At 35.7% G+C, this 22,387-nt stretch overlaps 2 protein-coding genes and 1 pseudogene across 3 annotated transcripts; 2 read left to right on the forward strand and 1 right to left on the reverse strand.

Moving 5' to 3' along the window:
* The first annotated feature begins 7,195 nt into the window (after positions 1–7,195).
* LOC143578099 (uncharacterized) lies at positions 7,196–9,348 on the forward strand (annotated as a pseudogene). The gene is made up of 4 exons (XR_013143214.1): positions 7,196–7,237; positions 7,836–7,981; positions 8,162–8,388; positions 8,525–9,348. The product of XR_013143214.1 is annotated as an uncharacterized LOC143578099 (transcript).
* Positions 9,349–10,762: 1,414 nt separating this feature from the next.
* On the forward strand, positions 10,763–12,410 carry LOC143578103 (large ribosomal subunit protein eL15-like). Its single transcript, XM_077061767.1, has 4 exons — positions 10,763–10,810; positions 10,882–11,048; positions 11,866–12,063; positions 12,150–12,410. The coding sequence occupies exons 1-4, from the start codon at positions 10,807–10,809 to the stop codon at positions 12,393–12,395; spliced, it is 615 nt and encodes a 204-aa protein (XP_076917882.1). The 5' UTR covers positions 10,763–10,806; the 3' UTR covers positions 12,396–12,410.
* A 5,119-nt stretch (positions 12,411–17,529) lies between these two features.
* Positions 17,530–18,663, reverse strand: LOC143578100 (uncharacterized). Its single transcript, XM_077061765.1, has one exon. It carries the CDS (start codon positions 18,661–18,663, stop codon positions 17,530–17,532), a length of 1,134 nt encoding a protein of 377 aa, XP_076917880.1.
* Positions 18,664–22,387: the final 3,724 nt, after the last annotated feature.

The following is a 22,387-nucleotide window of genomic DNA, read 5'->3' on the forward strand; positions in this document are numbered from 1 at the left end:
GAAAAGATTGAAGAAGAAGCTCAATTAGTCGTACCCCTCCTAAAAACTTCTTTGCCAAAATACCCGACAAAACCTATCACGCACATACCAAAACCTTTGGAAATATAATATCTTTTAACGTATGCAACACTTCACAAAGTGGTTGGAGAATTGATCTCTCAAGAAGCATATTCTATGTAAGTCATATCTTGGCTAAAAGTATTTATACATACAACATTACGCGTATGTCCAAATATAAGGCGAGTGTGTGTGAACATTGCGAGCACGTGATGTTTTACATAAGATGAAGCTCATAAAAGCAAACCATAGTTTAAATATCACTACATATACTAGCAACGTTTCTCTCTTATGATTACCGAAACTTTCTGAAATTTCTAGGGATGTTTAGCTTCGGTTAAGGTGTTGTTCGAAGAATTTGTTCAAAGCTTGCTTGATGACAAACAAAGTTCAAGTGTCGGGAGATTTGATATATAAGAATTAATACATCTCCAAATAAGCGTAATATCGTCAATTATATTATAATAAATAACCACTAATGTTTATAATTTCTATCTATTGGTAAATATAGCCCTAAATAATAAAACAAGCTGATATACGAATAAAAACGGAGATAAACGGTGAAAGTAGACTCAACAAACCCCATGGTGAATCAAGGCATGGCCATGTCTAGAGCATATAAAGTAAAGACAAATTCAGGAAGTGAAAACATGGCCATGTTAACCTCAACACACCCATGTTATTAAGAACAAGATGAATATACAAAATAGAAGGTTCCGAAGCTTAACATGGGCTACTTTGTCAAAACACACTCCATGTTGAAAGTACGAGAGAAAAAAATAAATTTGAACTTTTCTGGAGTTAACACGGACGTGCCCAACTCACCATGGCCGTATTAACCCTTGTTGTACGACCTGATGATGAGCATTTAATGCAACTGGACAAAAAAGTCACCTTGGTCGTGTTTTACTAAACACGGTCGTGTCTTAGGCACGTAATCAGCCTATAATTTGAATGCTCATCTTCCACATTCAATATACCTTGAACCTCATTTACTGCACTTCAACCACCTCTTTTCACCACCATTAACAAGGGAATTATCTCATCCATCCAACCCTTGAAGATTAAGGAGATTAAGCACTTGGAAGAAGTCACTAGCATCAAGGATTAGTCATCCAAATTGGTTAAATTGTTTTAATTTGATCATGTTTATATCTATTACTGTGATGTATAATGCTATGCTTACTTTTGGCTAAACTTTTATAGTATAATTTTGGTTTATAATGAAATCTTAATTTAAGTTTAATAATATTAGTTAAACATGTGATCGGTTTTTAATAAGTAAAGGTCATGTTGCAATTATCACTTGATGATGAATGTTATAATACTCTTAAAAGATACCCCAAGTGCTAAGCTTGATGATAAGTCGAGAAATTGTTGGTCTTATGAGGCCTTGGCGAACCTAAAAATAGACACCAAGTTCCAAGCTTGACAATAAGCTGAGGATCTGCCACTCTTGTAAGAGCTTGGTTGATAAATTATGACTCTTTAAAAGAGTCACCAAGTTCCGAGCTTGATGATAAGCCGATGAATTGCCATTCTTATAAGGTTTTGGTTGGGAAAAAACATAAATCCTAATATGAGCATAAACCAAATGAATTATTAGTAGTAACTAATCATTTTAAAATGAGATTTATTGACAATGTTTGTGAAAACGGATTGTTGATGTTCATCCACTAAAATCGATTAATTACTTGTTAAGTGAGTGTGCAACATAACCTACTTTAAACAACTCTCGTTCTATAATTGTTCAAGAGTTGTGCGGATTAATACTTGGTAATGCAAGGTTAACCCTTTACAACTCAACTAATCTTAATTGGTATTTTATGTATGGTACCAAGGTTATTTTCACTAAAATATAAAATGCTATTCACTTAGTAATTTAAGGGATTGTCTCATCTTTAAAATGAGTTATCTTATGAATATTATATTTATTATAAACCACTTGCTTACATAAAAAGATGTTTTAGTAGAGATCATGAAGTTATGCATATCTCTTTCTTCAATTATCATGGAACAACATGACTTATGAATAAAATGTTATTCTCACATTCAATCACCATAGCAAACTCACATCACATGTTTACTAACTGATTGTTAAACCTAGTTAAGAGGAGTTTGAACCAAGATGATACAATTTAATCTTTGGTCTTCTATCTATAAGTATAAAAACCTAAAAATATTGTCTTCAATTTATGTCTTTAATTACCTTTTAAAATTTACTTGTCAAACCAAAACCAATATGACATTCACTTCCGGTTGAAATAAATACAATATGTACACTTGCTTATTTGTGTGAGTTTAGTTAAGATAATAATCGTTTTTATAAATTTAAAACTAGAGATTCTATGAACAAAACTTTGAAAATTTAACACCCTTTTCATACACCATCTCACACACATTTACTAGTCTCTTAGTCGACCAATTCTCTTCATGCACACACATTTAACATGACTGCACCTCGTAGGAACCATATGTGATAACCAAGATTCATCATCAAATCCATAGCCAAGTTCACAAAAAAAAGGTAATATATATCAAACCCGATTCTTGATCTTTATTTTTAATTTCACAGACATTGGAAGTTTGAAACCGTGTCTATATCCTAAAACCATCTTTTAAGATTAAGCTTAGTAGGTTCTAGGCTTCTAGCATTGATAATATGAATTGAACCCCATCTAAGGGTTGTTTATAACATTGTTAATCTTACAACTCGAATCTATGTCTATACCACACTTTACACTATGTTCTAGAGTCTAATTTATAGATGGAAAGGAAAAGAAAGGGGAGAAAATCATGAAAATATGGTGTTCAAGTAAGAGAAAGAAAAAGAAAGATGAAGCAAAATGAGTGTATTATTTTTCTTTTCAAATTGGAAAGAATTAAAGAGAAAGGAAAGGAATAAGATTTGATCAAACTTCATGTAATCAAAATTACCAAGCTACCCCCAATTTATCTATATCAGTTTATATGTTTGGTTTATCAAACCTAATTGCCGTTCATCAGCATCATCATCGCAAGACTCCGCCGAAACGCCCTAAGCATACTCCCAAGCCACACCTGCTTCTCAACGGTTGTTGCATCCCTTCTTTTATTAGGTATTTTTAATTGAATTTCTATCACTTTGTTTTGATTTTACATCTTGGCTTGTAGCACAGTTAATTAAGTATGACGGACAGGTAGCTTTGTTAATTCTAATTTCTCTGTGTTGATTTCAAAGACGGAATGACTGTGCTTCATTATTAATTTTGAATTAAATATCTTTATATTCAAAGAAATATGGTTGATCATATTTATGTTTTGTGCTTTTTTTATATAATACCTACATATGCTTTGAAATTGTAATTATAAATGTTTGATGTTTGGAATTGCAATTATAAATGTTTGATGTTTGGTTATAATAACTGTTTAGTTATTTAATTTGGGTGTGGCAGACAACGACAAGTCAGCTGTGGAGTATTATGTTCATATGGTTTTGGGGTGAAATATAAACAAATGCTAGTTTAGAAATTAATAATGAAAGATACGAAGAAATCAGTTAAGGTAATAATACAAAGAACATAACTGCAAAGAGGATATTGTTGTGAAACCCAATCTTCCATAGTTTTGATTGGTATATGCTGGAATGTTATCACATCTAATTTTAATTTAATTTCCTTTAAAGGGTATAATAGTAAAAACAACATTTTTCTTTCTTTTCCTTCAATCTCGGGAACACATAAAACGTTTCATTTCCTTTCTTTTCCTTCAATTTTCAATTAACTCAAGAACACAAGATAAAACCACATATTTTGCTTTCCTTTCCTTTCTTTTCCCTTCTAATTTCATTTTCTTTCTTTTCTCTTGTTAAATGAAACTTGGGAACACAGTTCTAAACTCATTTTATCTTTTTCTATATAAGAGCATTCACAATAGATCCTTTATATTATGTGGTCGAGTTATCTATTTTTTAGAGTGTGGTTGTCAGTGAAGAAGAGAGAAAATGTTACTATTCATGAAGAATTTGGTAATTAAATAATTTCTTATACATTCATTATTACTCTTTCGCTCTCATGACTCATCCACTTACAACTACTTTCCACAAAACATTTAAAAATTATAGAGGATGAATATTTTCGTTTTAACTTCATATAAATGCAATTTTAACTCAAAAAATAACTCAGACGTAAATAATTCTATTATAAAATGTAACCCAAAAGTTAATCCTTAATAAAAAAAATAATACAAAAGCACTCGAATTTCAAAAAACAATCCAAATGTTTGCTCGCTTAAATGTTAATCGTTAGGTTAAAAGTAATTTAAAAAAAATATGTGCCGCAAAATATAATTTTCTATTGGATTTAAAACCGGTATCTTAGAAAAAGTTCGCTAGTTCGATGTTCTAGTAATCCGTCCAAAAATACCGGGCTCAAAATGCAGGCTATATGTTTGAAACCCAGTATTATCGGTTCAACCGGCTGGTATGAACCGGTTTTTAGTACACTGCATTTTTATCCCCAAAGCATTCCCATCTATTCCTCTATTTTGAAATCCAAAATTACACTAAAAAATTATATTTTCTTTATTTTTTTCAACTAAATACTATTTTTTTATACTTTTATCATTACCTTTTTTTTTCTTCTCTCACAACAATTTTCAACAAATATCAAAAATTATATATGATGAACAGTAAATTTTTAAATACATAGAAAAATCACTCTCTTATCAACTCATACAACCCTAACCCATTATTTACATTATAAAAACAAAACTCATAAAATATGATAGATAGGATATGAATGCTCCGACACATCTCATTCTCCAACTCTTTGTAATCTTTATTTATTTATTTCTTCTTTTTTAAGGGTTAAGGTACAAACCATAATACTCGTGGCCTGTACAAGCCAAAATGCATCTTTATAATTTCTTTAATGCTTAATGTATAAACCATAATACGTGTAGACCTAGTCTACACTTTTACCACTGGTTCACACATGAATTATACCCTTGTGCACCTACTAAAGCTCTAGGTTTTACATCCTAATACAACATTTTTAGTAGATTAGTGTCATTATCGGTGGTCCTAAAACTTGTTATGAAATTGCCCTAATGTCACAATTAAGGTCACTGCTTTTTCTAAACGAAATGTTATGTAAAGAATATAATATATATATATATATATATAATATATATATATGCATAATCAATTTTGCTTCATATATTTTAAATTATTTTATATGCAAGGTTTAATTAAATGAATAACATTTAAATAGATAAAATCCATTTATATATATTTTCTCATTCTTCCTAAATTTAAAGAATCGGAATAATGTTGATAAAAATATTACAAATACTGTTAAATCTATTTTAAATAACTAATTATATTATTTTATGCATTGTTGGGTTCGAAGAGTCCCAAAAAGCCCCCATGAGCCTATTAAACATTTTGGACAGCAAACTTGGACCAATAAACTTTTGAATGTGAAATACTTAACACCTTTACTTTTGAGTTATCAATTTTACTTTATATACTTACCTTATCACTGAAATGTTACGTTATTTTGAGCATTATTTTGATAGATTTTCTATAAAGATGAGCATAATCGTTGTGACTGGTGTCAGATGGAGACTATTAACTTATACCCTTTTAAATATGGACTAAGATGAAGTTGGTGTAACCTTGAATACAAACGGGATCATTAGACAATTTTAGTTATTGTTTAGTGTGTAACATATATAATTTAGTTATTAATTCCACTAATTCTGTTTTGAATAAAATATATAGTTTCATAAAAGTATATATTTATTTCTTTAATCATTAATTTTGTTTTATGAAAACAACTTTGTATCCAAACCTATAAAGAGATAAAGCAGCTTCAAAAAATAATCTCAAAACTACTTTAGCATATTAAAATATCAATACATCATGATCCTATAGATGAGCCAGTGGAGCATCCGTACCTACCGATAAATTCGGTATTTCAAAAGTTTGATATTGGTATTTTTTACATCAATTTCATCCCTAAGGGTGAAGGGAGTGATTCATCTCACCATTATCTCCTTCACGTAAGTGTAATATCAACTTTTCACCATTCCTTTGAAAGGCGGGGTATCCAAATCCATCATTCACTATTAAATAATTAGAATTAAAATAAAAAAAAACATTTATAGTTATTGTAGGGGTATGGTATTAAACCCGGTTTTACGATCCTAAATTTATTATGTTTGGCTTATTTTATTATATGGACTAATACAATGTTATTGGGCTGAGGGGGTTTTATGGAGGTAACCCTAATTGGGCTAGGCCCATTAGGGTACCATGATGGTGGCCATGAGACTCTCTATATAAGGAGGTCTCCACCTCCTTATTAGAGGTCATGCTCAATAAGAGCCACCACCACTTTTTTGTGTCTGTGAACAAGAAATCCTCAGGATATCTTAGCAGTCACATCCACACCTCCAAAAAGCCATCGCAGGTCTCAAGCACAGCCGAGAAGAAGATCAAGACGTGGTCCGTTCATTTCGAAAATCCGTGAAAACATCGTCATGGATCAGGTTAGATTCATTTCGTGCTTCGACAGTTATATTAAAATAAATCTATTCATTGGTTTTTTGTACCATTGAAATTTCATTATTATCTTAAAAAAAATTTAATTGTCTGTAACAGTCATATTGAACATCAGGGTAATCGGCTTCTGGTTACCGTTCATGATGAATTTTGATCGGCCCAAAACAAGCGTTGTTTCTGTCAGCACCAACCGATACGACCCCGTTTATGACCCACTTTGTCCATCCTAAATAATACTATGGTAAAGGTACCGATATATAAAAACTTAAAAACACATAATAAGTGTCAAATTTAAAAACTCAATGTAATATGGGGTTTGAAGTGTAACTCACAAAGCTGAGACATCAGCTCAGTTTCAAGTTTCAAGTAATCACATCAATTTTCGCCACAACTTTTTTTTTTTTTTTTATTTTTTTATTTTTAAGCTTTCCTCCTACTATTTACATTAAACCGCCATTGCCAGGAATCGAACCCTGTACCTCTCACCCAAATGCCAAAGCCTTTACCTATCCCACCAAAGTGAAGATGGCAAGGTGTACATCGTTATTATCATCATCATCATCATCATCATCATCATCATCATCATCCAACATGGTCAAAGCTATCAGAGTTCATGAACTTGGTGGTCCTGAGGTCTTTCCTTAATTCTTAATAGTACCCCCAACAAATACGGTCAAGTTTTTGACTTTTTGATTTTTTATAATACGAATTCTTGCCGTTGCATCTGTAAATACCTATAATTGTTTTGGGTGATTATTTATTAATATTATTATGTCAATGATTCATTCATTTGCTTATTCAGTTATATGAGCAAATTCCGCCTAAATTTTATGGTCTTCATTTATACTGATTCGGGTCCAGGGGGATTATTTAACTGCTTTATTAGAGACGAGAGTTAACACATGCATCAAATATGAATACGATTCATCCATTTCTGTTAAATTTTATGTACTGGTAACGAGAAATTATGTACAAAAATAAAAAAAATCGCATAGTGAACTTTTTTGATTAACATGTATAAATCATGTCTTAAACATGTGCCCAATTGACAACCCTTATGCTAATATATTTTACCAGTTCTCAGAATGTGCAATTCTATAGGTTTGAAACATTCCTTCAAGTTGATTGACGAATCTAATATTAGCAATTAGAATGAACAAAAACTCCAGTAGTTCTGCATTTTGATATCAGAACGAGTTTCGTGATCATACATGAAATCAAACATTTACAGGTCCTAAAATGGGAGGATGTTGAAATTGGAGACCCGAAGGATGGAGAGATTAAGGTCCTTAAGGAACAAGGCCATTGGGATTAACTTTATTGATGTTTATTACCGTAAAGGCGTCTACAAGGCAGCTGCCATTCCATTCACACCAGGTTTGATGTTACATTATTTGTTATTATATAGTGATGCCAAATTCTGAGTATATGCACAACACTATATTATTACAATTTACGACTATAATCTTAGCTTTTGTTAACAAAGCAATTTAGAAGGTTTTAAACTTTTAATACATTTTGGACCAAGTATATAAGTTTATTATATTCTGGGTGAAGGCATGGAGGCAGTGGGAGTTGTGGCAGCTGTGGGCCCAGGAGTAACCGGGCAGCAAGTTGGAGATGTTGTTGCGTATGCAGGGGATCCAATGGGAGCATATGCTGAAGAGCAGATACTTCCTGCAGATAAAGTTGTGCCCGTTCCGTCTTCTGTTGACCCGATTGTAGCCGCTTCAGTTATGCTCAAGGGAATGACCGCCCAGTTCCTCCTCCGCCGTTGTTTTAAGGTCAACTTTTCATTTAGTATTTACTTATTTTGTCTTCAAATATTTTGTATATTGGTAACTTTACATAATAGTAACCAAGTTTCCCAAATGTCCACTTTCTAACCTGTTTATCAGTTATTTAATATCTTTTCAACAGGTGGAAAGTGGACATACGATTCTTGTGCACGCAGCTGCTGGTGGAGTCGGATCATTATTATGTCAATGGGGAAATGCGCTCGGAGCCATTATTATTGGAACCGTGTCAACTGACGAGAAGGCTGCACAAGCCAAAGAAGACGGGTGCCATCATGTCATTGTCACCAAACAAGAAAACTTTGTTGACCGTGTTGCTGACATCACATCCGGTCAAGGGGTTGAAGTGGTATATGATTCTGTTGGGAAAGACACATTTGAGGGATCATTAGCCTGCCTAAAAACCCGAGGACATATTGTGAGTTTTGGGCAGTCATCTGGTACGCCGGACCCCGTACCGTTGTCAGCACTTGCAGCAAAATCGTTGTTCTTGACCAGGCCTTCTCTCGTGCACTACACTTCCAAACGAGCCGAGTTACTCGAAACTGCTGGTGAAGTGTTTGAAAATATAGCAAGTGGGGTTCTACGGGTTCGGGTTAACCATAAATACTCTCTGTCTCAAGCTGCTCAGGCCCGTTTGGATATTGAAAACCGAAAGACCACAGGGTCAGTTGTGTTGATACCTGATGAAGTTGACCTGTGAGGGGTTTTTACTTTTTAATATGTTTGTACTATGTGAAAGTATATGAAAGTGAATTCTTTTTTAAATTTTCCTCATAAGTTATAAGCACTGTTTGTGAGTTGTAATTTAATCCAATTCAAAGTTTGTTTCTGTCACTTAAAAAGTGCATACATGTTTTTGTGTTTTGGCAGAATTTTGGAAGGTATCCTTGGCTTTACTTCACGGGGTCCTTTTTTTATACCCCCACTTCTAGTAAACATACACCTCTTTTTGCTGTAAAATGTAGTTTATACAAGAGTAAACTACTGTTTACCATGTACATTTTTTTGTCTTTGCCTCCTTAGGGTGTATGAAAAATAGGATTCTTTCTTCCTTTTTTTTTATAATAATAATAATGTCATTTTTCATTATATAAAAACATAATTACATCAACATAGCAGGTAGGCGGGCAACAAGCTCCGCCGCCACCTCTTTCTGACTCTATACAAATAACGTGATTACCCTACAAATTTAATCATTGCAAACTCTCCAAACTCTTAAATCACTAGCAAACCTTTCGTATCTCCGAATCTTCGAATTTTATCTTTCTCAAAAACGAACATTAAGATATTCACAAACCCTTGAGATTTATACCACCCTAAATATTACGAATTTAAAAAAAGCTCAATTACAGTGTCCTTCACCGGTTCACCACCATCCAATGCTAAATCTCTTGCAAATTTAAATTCCGTATATAGATTAGACAACTTATTTTTTTTTAATTTGCATAAACGTTAGCTTTTTTATTTATTTATTTTTGTTTAAAGTTCACTATGAAAATATTTCTTTATTGCATAAACATTCATGCCAATCACTTTATGCCCTCTTGAAGCTATTGTCTTATGTTATGGATATATTTACATGTTTTTTATATGCTTCGGATATAACCAAACTTACTTTCTCACTTACAAACATGTAGTCAAATTAGAAAAAGGTGTATTTTATGAACTTATGATTAGACATGTACAAATTGGTCAATAAACCCAAACCAGTTCCGGCCAGTTTGAAGGGAGAAATGTTCAACCATATCCATGGTTTGAATTGGTTTTTTGTCATGCTTTTTAAAATTGTAACGGTACGAATTGGTATTTTAATTAGCGGGTACCCAATCCAATCCAATTGTTTTGATGAAGTGGTTTGGGACACAAATCGGTTGGCAGGCCCAAACCAGTTTTATTTGTACTTATGATCATAAAGGATCCTATAAACCAGTAATGCAAAGCGCTAATGGTCAAAATCGGTTTAGCTTCAAACCGGGTTGGATTATAAACTAGTTCTGGATAGAAACTGTTCGAACCAGTCAATCTAATTTGGGTTAGTTCTTAAACCGATTTGAGGCAAAATAAACCGGGTTTTCTCCAAATCGGTTCCGTTCTTAAACCGATTTGGTTATTCAAAGTCCGGCCGGGTCGGTCTGAAAACCGGTTTACCCCAAAATGGCTTTGGGTTGGTATCAGTTTGGAACCAACTTTTTTTTTTTTTGTTCTCTCTAATTATGATCACCTACATAACCCAATAAAAGGTTAATGGGCTACCTATAGATTTAAAATAGGCCCAAAATCCATTCCAGAACCGGCCATACCTCTTTTTACGATACCTTGTCTTAAAAACCCTAATCCTAATAATCCAACCATACATTTAATTTTGTAACGCCGGAATAGCAAGCAGATCGAAGACCGGCAACGATGGGTAAACTAAACACCTCTTAACTTAATCCTACCAAATTCCTACATTTCTTTATCTTCATTATTTGTTAACAGGCGCTTACTCGTACGTGTCGGAGCTATGGAGGAAGAAGCAGTCGGATGTGATGAGGTTTATGCAGCGGGTCAGGTGCTGGGAGTACCGCCAGCTTCCTTCCATTGTCCGGGTCACTCACCCTACCCGACCCGATAAGGCCCGCCGTATGGGTTACAAAGCCAAACAGGTAACCTTCATTTCTAGTTAGATTAGTTAATTAATTCTTTTGGTAGATTGTTTATGTTGATAATGTTGGTTTTAAAACAAGCTCCTACGGAGCACACTGCTTTGGTTTTATAAAAAAAACGTGCATCACATGGCATGATTCTGTGATGAGATCAAATCGCACGATGCGATTTCATTAGGCGCACATTGAATGTTGAATGACGGTCTGATGTGTCAGAAAATCCGACCGTGTGTTGCAATGGGCTTTAGGCTTTCAAATCTATTGAACGAATTTGGCAATTGATTGAGCAAACGAGTCAGAGATGATGAGAATATTTTTTTTAATTACAGTGTTTAAAAGTTAACAAGTTCATACATTATATACAAGTATGATTTTTAGTATTTTTTTTACAAAATATTGTCTCGCATTCGTGTGTGTGCGCTTCCTGCATTGTGTATTACTCATTACGTTTTCGGATCAAAATGTATCCAACTATCCACATGTATTTTAAAAACATGCTGGATGCTTGAGGCGCAGGAAAAAAATAACTTAAGGCTTAAGATCTTGTGCATCAGGGTGTTGTGCATACATGTTTGTATATTGAGTTATAGTTTATTTAGTGGTTAATCATATGGAAATTTGGGGTACACGATAGCAGAAACCTATTTTATATATAATTACTTTGCGACACAGCTAAAACTACTTTCACATGAAAGAAACAGTTTACTCTTGTGCTGTTTAAGTGATGATATTTATTTGCTAACTGTAGCATAGATATTTTACTTTGTGCTTACAAACAAACACACAGTTAATAATTAATAATATCTATTATTGTTAGGGTTATGTGATCTATCGAGTACGTGTAAGGCGTGGCGGAAGAAAGAGGCCAGTTCCAAAAGGTATCGTGTATGGAAAGCCAACCAACCAGGGTGTGACTCAACTGAAGTTTCAACGAAGCAAACGGTCTGTTGCTGAGGAACGGGCCGGCAGGAAATTGGGAGGCCTCAAAGTTCTCAACTCATACTGGCTTAATCAGGTATGCATCTGTTTTATATATGCATGTACTCAATTTTAAACTGAGTGTACACTGTGGTGAACATTGAGTAAATATGCTGAATGCAGGACTCAACCTACAAATACTTTGAGGTGTTCTTGGTGGACCCCGCACATGCTGCCATTCGCAACGATCCAAGAATCAACTGGATCTGCAACCCGGTGCACAAGCACAGAGAGCTTAGAGGACTAACATCGGCTGGTAAGAAGTATAGAGGACTGCGTGGAAGGGGTCACTTGAACCACAAGATGCGTCCGTCAAGAAGGGCTACTTGGAAGAGGAATAATACACTGTCTCTTCGTCGTTATCGCTGATTTATGCATTGTCATGGCTTTATTATGTATCAAATTGTTATTATCCTCTGTTTGAGGGTCTGAGACTACTAAGAATGTTGTGTCCATTTTTTATGGAAACTTGGCTTTGAGTTTGTTGTTTGAGACGTTTTCTTTGCTGCAACATTTTAGTTTTTGTGGTTTATGTGAGCATTTCAGGTATTGAAAAAGATTTAAAAGATATCAAAATTTCATATCGTTTGCTTTTAAACTATTACAAGCTCCGCTTGTTTAACATTAAAGAGCTTGAGCTTGGCTGTTTTGTGCTCAAGCTTGCTTATGAGTTATTTTTTAGCTCGATCTTGCTTTTGAGTAATTTTGTTAACTTCACTTTGAGTTGGCTTGCTTACTTATTAAGTAATTTTATTTACAAAATGTTTATAATTATATGTATTTACAACTTTAATTTTATGTGGGAAAACTAGATTTAAATAATTTAACTATAGACTATTGGCAAATTGGCAAATGTCAGTCTCAAGTAGACGTGCACAAATCGGGTACACTTGGAAAACCCGAACTGGTTCGGAACCGGTTTTTTTCAGACCGGGTAGGAAATGGCACCGGTTCCAGTCAGGAACCGGTTCGGTTCCCGACCCGAACCGATGCCCAGAAATGCCAACTTTCAGGAACCGGGTAGGGTAGACGTGCACAAATCGGGTTCACCTTGAAAACCTGAACCGGTTTGGAACCGGTTTTTTTCACACCGGGTAGAAAATGACACCGGTTCCAGTCAGGAACCGGTTCGGTTCCCGACCCGAACCGATGCCCAGAAATGCAAACTTTTAGGAACCGGGTAGGGTTGGAACCGGGACCGGTTATTACGTAAAAACCGGTTCCACTGGTTTTTTTTGAAATTCAAACATTATAGCCGTTAGAAACCAGTCCAACGGCTATATAGCCGTTTTTGACCGTTGGAACCGGTTTTATTACTATATTTAGCTAATTTTCATTCTATAAATATCAATGTATGAGCGTGTACTTGTTAAACCACTTCCAAAACTATAAAACACACTCCAAAACACAATTAAGCTTAAACCGATAACAAATGGCAACTAATGACGACGTTGTTATGGTGATCGAAACAACAAGATGCCCTGATGTTTGGGTTCATTACGATTTGTGTCTGATGACCGACTCACATGAGATGGCACGTTGCAAATATTGCTCGAAGTTTCTTAAAGCAGGGTCCAACTCGACATTACGAAAACATACGAATAAGTATTGTCGAGAGAAAAGAAGTTTGGATGCTAAAAAGCGGAAGTGGGAGAATCGTCCGGTTCTACAACCCAAAAATAAGTATTCCCGAATTAAAACGACGGACTTTGTTTTTTAAGTTTTAGTTGTTATGTATCGTTTATGTTTTAATAATGTTTGTAATAGTTATTGTTTAAATAAATAAAATGTTCATCGTTATTAAAAAAGTAACAAAAAATTAATCATGAGTAACAAAAGTAATTATAATTAAACAAATCAAAACTAAATATTAGTTGAACAAGTTACAAATAATTTTACTAAAACAAATAAAAAACACAAATTACAACTCTTCTTCGTCTTCATTCTCGTCTTCACCCTCGTCTTCGTTATCGGAAGAAACCCCGTCCTCCGCCTCCTCATCATGAATATGACGCTCTATTGGTATTTCGTCTTCAAAGTTCGCCTTGTGTTGTACACGATCCACCGCATCCAAATGGTCCTTTAGGCAAATGCAAACCTCTAGAGACTCGGGAGTTAATTTTGTTCTTCACATAGATAACACCCTCCCACTAAGAGAAAAAACCGATTCGGAAGCAACCGTTGAGGCTTGTACGGCAAGCAAATCACGAGCCATGGCGGTTAGAATGGGAAATTCGTTTTGTTTACCTTTCCACCAAGCCAACAAATCAATATTGTGAATTTCGTTGACCGTTGCGCCCTCAACATAGTTTGCTCCACTATATCGACCAAGTTCGCTAGTTGGTGTGTTTCCTCTTTGCCTCTTAGATGCCGATTCACGAATCCCATTCATCAAGTTTATAAGTGGGTCATTGCACGGCCTACTAGTTGTTTTTTTCACAAAAGACGATCTCGTGCTTGGACCATACATTTGAAAATAATGGTCATAAAGGTCTTGAAGGTTTTTGTTGAACTTTTCCTTCGCTTCCGTCGACAACTTCGGGTCGATCTCGTGCATACCTAAGTTGTCGAATATTTCCTCAATCGTTGTCTCAACCCCATTAACATTCCAATAGGGGTTTAATGCGGTGGCAAGTAAAGACCGGCGGTATGTTTTCAAAATATTTTATGAACTTTTCCTTCATCACCGCAACAATATTCTTGAAGAGTTTGTTCTTCTCCGCAAAGCTTTTAAAAACACAAGACATATAGTACAATTCTTGCAAAACCCAACAACTAGTAGGGTAATAGACTCCCGATAATTTTGTTGTTGACTTTTTGGACACGTCAAGATACTCCAACAAATAACCGACTTGGACCCAAACACTTTCCGGAAACATATCGGCCTCGCGTTCTTTAACAAGATTGTTATGAAAAGCTTTAATAGTGAACCACATAGTTTGCAACGAGCCTTTTGATAACCTTCGTCATCCACAATCAAATCCCAAATCTTCCATATGTCTTCGTTGCGGTTATGGTTGACTACCGTAACAACCCTTGGGTCCTCCGTAGCATGAACGGGGGCAACAAAAACACTCTTCTTAGCCTTCTTGTTAGTTTTTTTATGGGTGCCATAATAATATTTAGTTGGATGGTCGGGTAACGGAACGGGTTTGCTAAAGGAGTAGTATTTTAGTTTGTTTTTGAGTTTGGTGGTGAAACAAGTAATGGAAAACAACTTATATATAGTTTTTGGGCTACAAGAACCGGTTCCAACGGCTATATTACCGTTGGAACCGGTTCCAACGGCTATTATTTGTCTCAAAAACCGGTTCCAACGGCTATATTACCGTTGGAACCGGTTACAACGGCTATTTTGTGTCTCAAAAACCGGTTCCACCGGCTATATTACCGTTGGAACCGGTTCCAACGGCTAGTTTGACCTGTGTTTGACTTTTCAAAAAAAACCCGCCGGAACCGGTTTTTTCGGGTAGGAACCGAACCGGTTACAATTAGGAACCGGGTTGGAACCGATAGGGACATACAAATAGGAGAACCGGGTACGATTTTCGGGTACAAAAATACCCAAACCGGGTATTGGGCCAACCGGGTAGGAACTGGAACCGGTTCCGGTTCGGTTCCACCAGTTAGGTTCCGGAACTGGTTTTTTTGTGCACGACTAGGGTAGGGTAGGAACCGGGACCGGTTTTTACGTAAAAACCGGTTCCACCGTTTTTTTTTGAAATTCAAATATTATAGCCGTTAGAAACCGGTTCCAACGGCTATATAGCCGTTTTTGACCGTTGGAACCGGTTTTTTTTTACTATAATTAGGTTATGTACATTCTATAAATAGCAAGGTATGTTTGTGTACTTGTTAAACCACTTCCGAAACTATAAAACACACTCCAAAACACAATTAAGCTTAAACCGACAACAAATGGCAACTAATGACGACGTTTTTATGGTGATCGAAACAACAAGATGCCCCGATGTTTGGTTTCATTACGATTTGTGTCTTATGACCGACTCACAGGAGATGGCTCGTTGCAAGTATTGCTCGAAGTTTCTTAAAGCAGGGTCCAACTCGACATTACGAAAACATACGAATAAGTATTGTCGAGAGAAAAGAAATTTGGATGCTAAAAAAGCGGAAGTGGGAGAGTCGTCCGGCTCTACAACCCAAGCATCTACCACCGGTGACAACGCTTAATCGTTGTAGATCGCCGGATTAAAACGATGGACTTTGTTTTTTTAGTTTTAGTTGTTATGTTTAGTATCGTTTATGTTTTAATAATGTTTGTAATAGTTATTGTTTAAATAGTGCTCCACATAGTTTGCAACGAGCCTTTTGATAACCTTGGTCATCACAACCAAATCCCAATTCTTCCATATGTCTTTGTTGCGGGTATGGTTGACTACCGTAACAACCCTTGGGTCCTCCGTAGCAGGATCGGGTTCAATAAAAACACCCTTCTTAGCCTTCTTGTTAGTTTTTTTATGGGTGCCATAATAATATTTAGTTGGATGGTCGGGTAACGGGTTTGCTAAAGGAGAAGTATTTTAGTTTGTTTTTGAGGTTGGTGGTGAAACAAGTAATGGAAAACAACTTATATATAGGTTTTGGGGTACAAGAACCGGTTCCAACGGCTATATTACCGTTGGAACCGGTTACAACGGCTATTTTTTGGTCTCAAAAACCGGTTACAACGGCTATATTACCGTTGGAACCGGTTACAACAGCTATTTTGTGTCTCAAAAACCGGTTCCAACGGCTATATTACCGTTGGAACCGGTTCCAACGGCTAGTTTGACCTGTGTTTGACTTTTTAAAAAAAACCCGCCGGAACTGGTTTTTTCATGTAGGAACCGAACCGGGTACTATTAGGAACCGGGTAGGAACCGGGTTGGAACCGATGGGGAAATAAAATAGGGGAACCGGGTCCGATTTTCGGGTACAAAAATACCCAAACTGGGTATTGGGTCCATCGGGTAGGAACTTGAACCGGTTCCGGTTCGGTTCCACCGGTTAGGTTCCGGAACCGGTTTTTTTGTGCACGTCTAGTCTCAACTAATAAGTTGGCTGAACGGTCTCATCTTTTAACATATTTGTTCCTAGCGAGCCACGGCTAACTAAAGCGTAACTCCATTAGTCTCGGGTTGCTGGAAAACGTTTTCGGCCAAAAATCTTTATTTTTTTTTTTGGAAAACTCAATCTTAAGCAATAGACATGCTTACACCCTCAAGCTTAAGCAAGTTCCAAATCTAAAGATCAACTTTTGCTTTCCAAGTGAGTTCAACTTTTGGAACAAGCGTGGATTAGAGGTTCGAATAATGTTTTTAGTGAGTTTATCCTTATAATTTACTAGCTGGATTATGTAGAATTAAAAATACAAAGCTGGTACAAAAGGAGCAACAAATGACATTCTTTATCAAATGAAAAGAAACAATGACAAATCTTCAATAACAGACCATATTACATGAAGTTCAGAAGTTTTTTTCTGGTAAAGAAGCCCAAACTGTTTTTAAGGAGAAGAATGCAAAAAACAATCACGCCACTGGTCAATAAAAGGCAACTCGTCCGGATTCAAGCTTGGGAGCTCATGATCTTGAAGGATATTGATTATCTGCATAGTCTCACCAAGAAGTTGGGCTGCAGTTTGTACACTCTCCTCCCTTTTCTCTATGACACTTGTGTGGCATTTCATTGTTATGACTCGGGGTAGGTTGGTGAGACAGGCAGCCAATATGTCAGAGATCATTAACGATAATTTCACAAACAGTTCCTCATAGCTAACATGGTCGATGCTGGCATGGTAGGAAACTAGGATCGTTTGGGCGATACGATACATAGAGTTGGCAGAAACTGACATGTGGAGTAAACTGCCATCTGAGCTTTTTATATCGTTACGTTCCACCAGAGTGGCCATGTTTTTAGCTATGTCACTGAGCCATTTAACATTCTCTTGTGTTGTATAAAATTGATGAGCAAGGTTCTGCACCTTGATTCCTAGCCATTTGTGGTAAACTTCAACTTCTAGCCACAGCCTTCTAGCAGCCTTTTGAATGATTGCATACTCGTCACTAGAATTGAGGGTTTCTTCTACATGTGTGACATATGTAAGACCTTCACTCACACTTCTTAGCAATCGATCAACCATATTGTTTTGGATGCTAGGAAGAGATATGGCAATGGTTTTCAAGGTTACTATCGATAAGCTCCAACAGTCTACATATTTTTCTTCAGTTATTGGTAGGATTTGAGGCACGTCGTACTTTCCAACTCCTTCAAAACCACTAGATTCCTCTAGAAGCCTCATTAGATTGTTAGGTTGTTGCTTTTCGGCTCTTTGGATCACACGGTTCACATATATTGAAATGCTTGTCAATGTTCTTTCAGCAAGCTGCATATCATCTTGAAGTTGCAGAACATAATGGCTGAGATCTTTAGTGTGTTGTAGGCGAGCAGGAGTTTTTACTGACATGTTATATGAGGCACCAAACATGACCTTTAACCACTTCCAGAAATGGAAACAACACAAGACACCAATTACAAAGAAATTTGGGATCAATGCTGCCATCTTGCATGCAACTACAACCATAATCTGAACATCGATACAAAAGTCCAAAATAAGGACCTTTAGATCATGGAGGACCATCTTGTATCTGCGGCTACTGAATTTCAATGGCACGCTACTCTGTTTCCAATCAGGCAGCTTGTGAGTATAGTAGCTCTCGACTTTAAAGACCCTGATATGGTTCCAAATCCATTTTATGGACACTTCAAAGCAATATCAATATTATTATTTATATCCAATATAAATATAATCCCGTTAAGCGGATTTTGCTCGTTACCCAAGGTGTAACTCTTTACGGGTCACAACCCGGTCGGCCGCGTTGACCTAAGCGGCCCAGTCCATATTTCCAACAATAATAACCTAGCACAAATGGTTCCCGTTCACATCAATCGGACACCTCGGTGCCGTTCCATGCATTTGCTCGTTGAATATCGTCGGCGCTTGTTGAATATTGACGACAAGCATAGGACTAATAGATCGTTGTTCGACTCAGTGGAACAAAAAAAGCATGCCATATCCATAAATACTGTGCGGAAACCGCTTTGAGGGCGTAGGGTACTAATGCCCTCCTCGCATGAATTGGTTTTGCCACTCCGCTGGACAATTTTGCCAAGACCAACGCGTACAGTCGATGCTTCCTATCATCCCTAGAAATCCATGGAGTTTGTCATGCGCCTCGTATAAAAGTTCTATGTTGTGTCTGGTTGGTTTACACAAATACTCTTTGTCGCATAAAATAATTATAGCGTCACAAAAGTATTGTAAAATGTTGCACGACGTTCTTTCTGACATAGCTAGTATCTCTTCGTATGCGTCGGCAACAACCCCATATGCTAGCTGTAGAATAGTAGACGCGCACATTTGAAGGCATGAACATCCTAGTTTCCCCCTAACATCATTATGTTGCTGAAAATAATCAAAGTTTGCCTCCAAATCGGCAACAATTCTAAGAATAATGGCCACGACATCCGAAACCTTCGCCTGAAAATATCTTTGTTGAATTTTGGAAGTTTAACAAAGTAATCACTCATTAGTTGTTTGTGTCCAGCTTTGTGATCTCTGTATATAAAACCTCTTTTTTTCTTTGGGTCGAAGAATTGTTGGAACTAAACTAATGAATTTGATGACCGTATGTTCGTCATCGCTGGAATCTGAGCTAGACAATGGAATATCAAATATATCCATTTTTGATGATATGGGTAGAGAATTTTTGAATATAGAGTAGAGATTTTGGTGTGAAGAATGAGTAATTTGGTTGGTGTAAATATAGATAAATTATTAAACTAATTTAATTGTTTTTTTTAATCCAAACGATCATATGACCGTTATAGAACCATTTGAGGATGGATCAAGCGGGGTGGGGTGCTGCAACTATTAAGACCATCGACAAGTTTTTTGGTATCGCTGGAAACGGGGCGGTGTTCCCGTGGGTTCTGCACGACACCAAACGTGTCGTGAGTCCCATTGCCACCACCCTAATCTTGGTTAGTAAATGTGGTTGACCTTTTGGAATTAAGTAAGATCTGGTTAACTGTGACAAAAAGTAAGACACAAACATATGGGTTTGCAACTTTTTTAGAAGCAAGCCGGTTGATTTATATAAAGCAACCAATTTTTTTTATCAAGTAAAACCATAAATCCTGAAAAATAATACGTCCTTACACATAAAATATGAACTTTAAAATATGAGTAAAAGATATGAACTATATACCCGACTCTCAGGGCCGGCCTAGACCCAATCCTGGGCTGGGCGACCGTTTAGGACACGGTTTCAGTGAAGTGCACAAAATTTTTAAATTTTTTAATATATATATATGTCTATATTTATGTTTTTTTAATCATTAACAAGTGTAATTAGAAGGAAAAGAAAAGTTGAAAGGATAAAAAAAGACAAGAGATATTGTCGGAAAAGTTTTCGATCAATATTAAGTTGGAGCAGCAAAACTCAAAAGGAAATGTATTTGATCCTTTGGAGAAGACAAGAATTATAATATAATAAAATATGTACCTTTTTACTTTGTTCTACACACACGTTCTCTCTTGTGTTATGACTTTTGTTTTTTCTTTTTTTTTTATTTATTTGTAAATAATTAGGGCCTAATAATTTCAGTTGGGCTTATTTCTAGAACCTTTTAAATGCCCAATTATTTTGTTTAACTTTATTTTATTTATCACTTGGCTTTATTTTTATTTGTTTACATTATTGTTACAATAACTTTGTTTTGTTTATTGTTTTTATAATTATAGATCTTTTGAAGAAAAAAATTTATTTAAGGTTCATCTTTCATACTTGTCTTGGGCACTTAAAATTTCGGAGACGGCCCTGCCTACTCTAAGCCCAAAACCAGGTGCCGCAACCTCCCCTGCCCCTAATATGGTTCGCGCACTTACGAAGGATGTAGACTCCACACAATTAAAGTATGAAATATTAATGTGAAAGTGATAATCAACTAGAAACTAATTAATTTTATGGACAATAGATACATAAAACTTTGATACAATGGACTTAGCCAATTATTGTTAAGTTATATTAAAGTACATTAATCACATGCTAATTTCATAAAAAAAAAAACAATTAGGTATTAAAATAAATTTTGCAAAACTACATCTATTAAAAATATTTTTACTTAAAACATGCCAACGATTGTGGACAAAACTGTTTAAATGGGTGGGTTGATAGATTTTACTTCTATATATGATTAGAGTGAATTATATATACTCACTGTTAAAAAATTGAGCAATTGTCGCTGAAAATTGCTATCGAAAATTACCGGTAGCAAATTTGCTACCGAAAATGCCAATTACTTGCTATGGTGGCTAACCAGTCGAAGTTTTTGCAACCATTTAATTTTAGTGGCTTGGCGGTCTGAAATTTTGCGACGAGTGGCTAGGCAGACTGAGTTTTTGCAACCGGTGGCTAGGCGGTCAGAGTTTTTTGCAATCATTGGCCAGGCGGTCGGAGTTTTTTCAACTTATGGCCAGGGGTCGGAGCATTTGCAACAGGTGGCTAGACGGTTGGAGTTTTTTCAACCAGTGGCTAGGCGGTGGCAGGTTTTTTACAACCGATAGCTAGGCGGTGGGAGCTTTTTACAACCGGTGGCTAGGTGTTTAGAGATTTTGTAGCCGGTAGCCACGCGATCAGAGATTTTGTAGCGGTGCTATGCGGTTGGAGTTTTTAACATTTTATTTAAAAAATTGATTTGCGACCATAGTATTAGCGGTAGCAATAGGTTATTATTAATTAAACAGGGCACCCGACTTATGCATACCACATTTTGAATAACCACTGATTCAACGTTTATTAATACCAACACTTAACATTGCGCTATCTTAAGATTAAGATGAAGGCGAGTAAAGTATTTGTTGAATTTGTGTATAAACACAAATACTTAACAACATACCGTTATTAACATACCTTCATCTACAGCCGTTTGTTTATTTATGAGATGTCAATTGATTACATGCTTAATTTGATTATGATATTTTTAGCTAGGTTTATATGTGATTATGTGACTTAGGTGATAGAAATTTCTTTGTTTGTTCACTTATTTCAATTCGATCGTGCATACCATGTGTTTGATGAAATGTCCAAGTAATATTTTAAATCAGAAAGTGTTTTAAAAGAAACCCGAATTAAAAAATAATCTTTTTAGGTTCATTTAGGTAGAATCAGAAAATATCCATGAACTTTTTTTTTCATCATTTGTAGGTCGGTTATAAATAAACTACCACTCAATATTTTTCATGATAATCACTAACTCAAACTTTTGCTTTATTAGAGACTTTTAGTAATTCTTGTTTCCAG

The sequence above is a fragment of the Bidens hawaiensis genome, unplaced genomic scaffold (genome assembly GCF_021521415.1).
Source record: "Bidens hawaiensis isolate Kalapana, Puna unplaced genomic scaffold, B.hawaiensis_p1.1 tig00029018_1, whole genome shotgun sequence".
NCBI classification, from domain to species: domain Eukaryota; kingdom Viridiplantae; phylum Streptophyta; class Magnoliopsida; order Asterales; family Asteraceae; genus Bidens; species Bidens hawaiensis.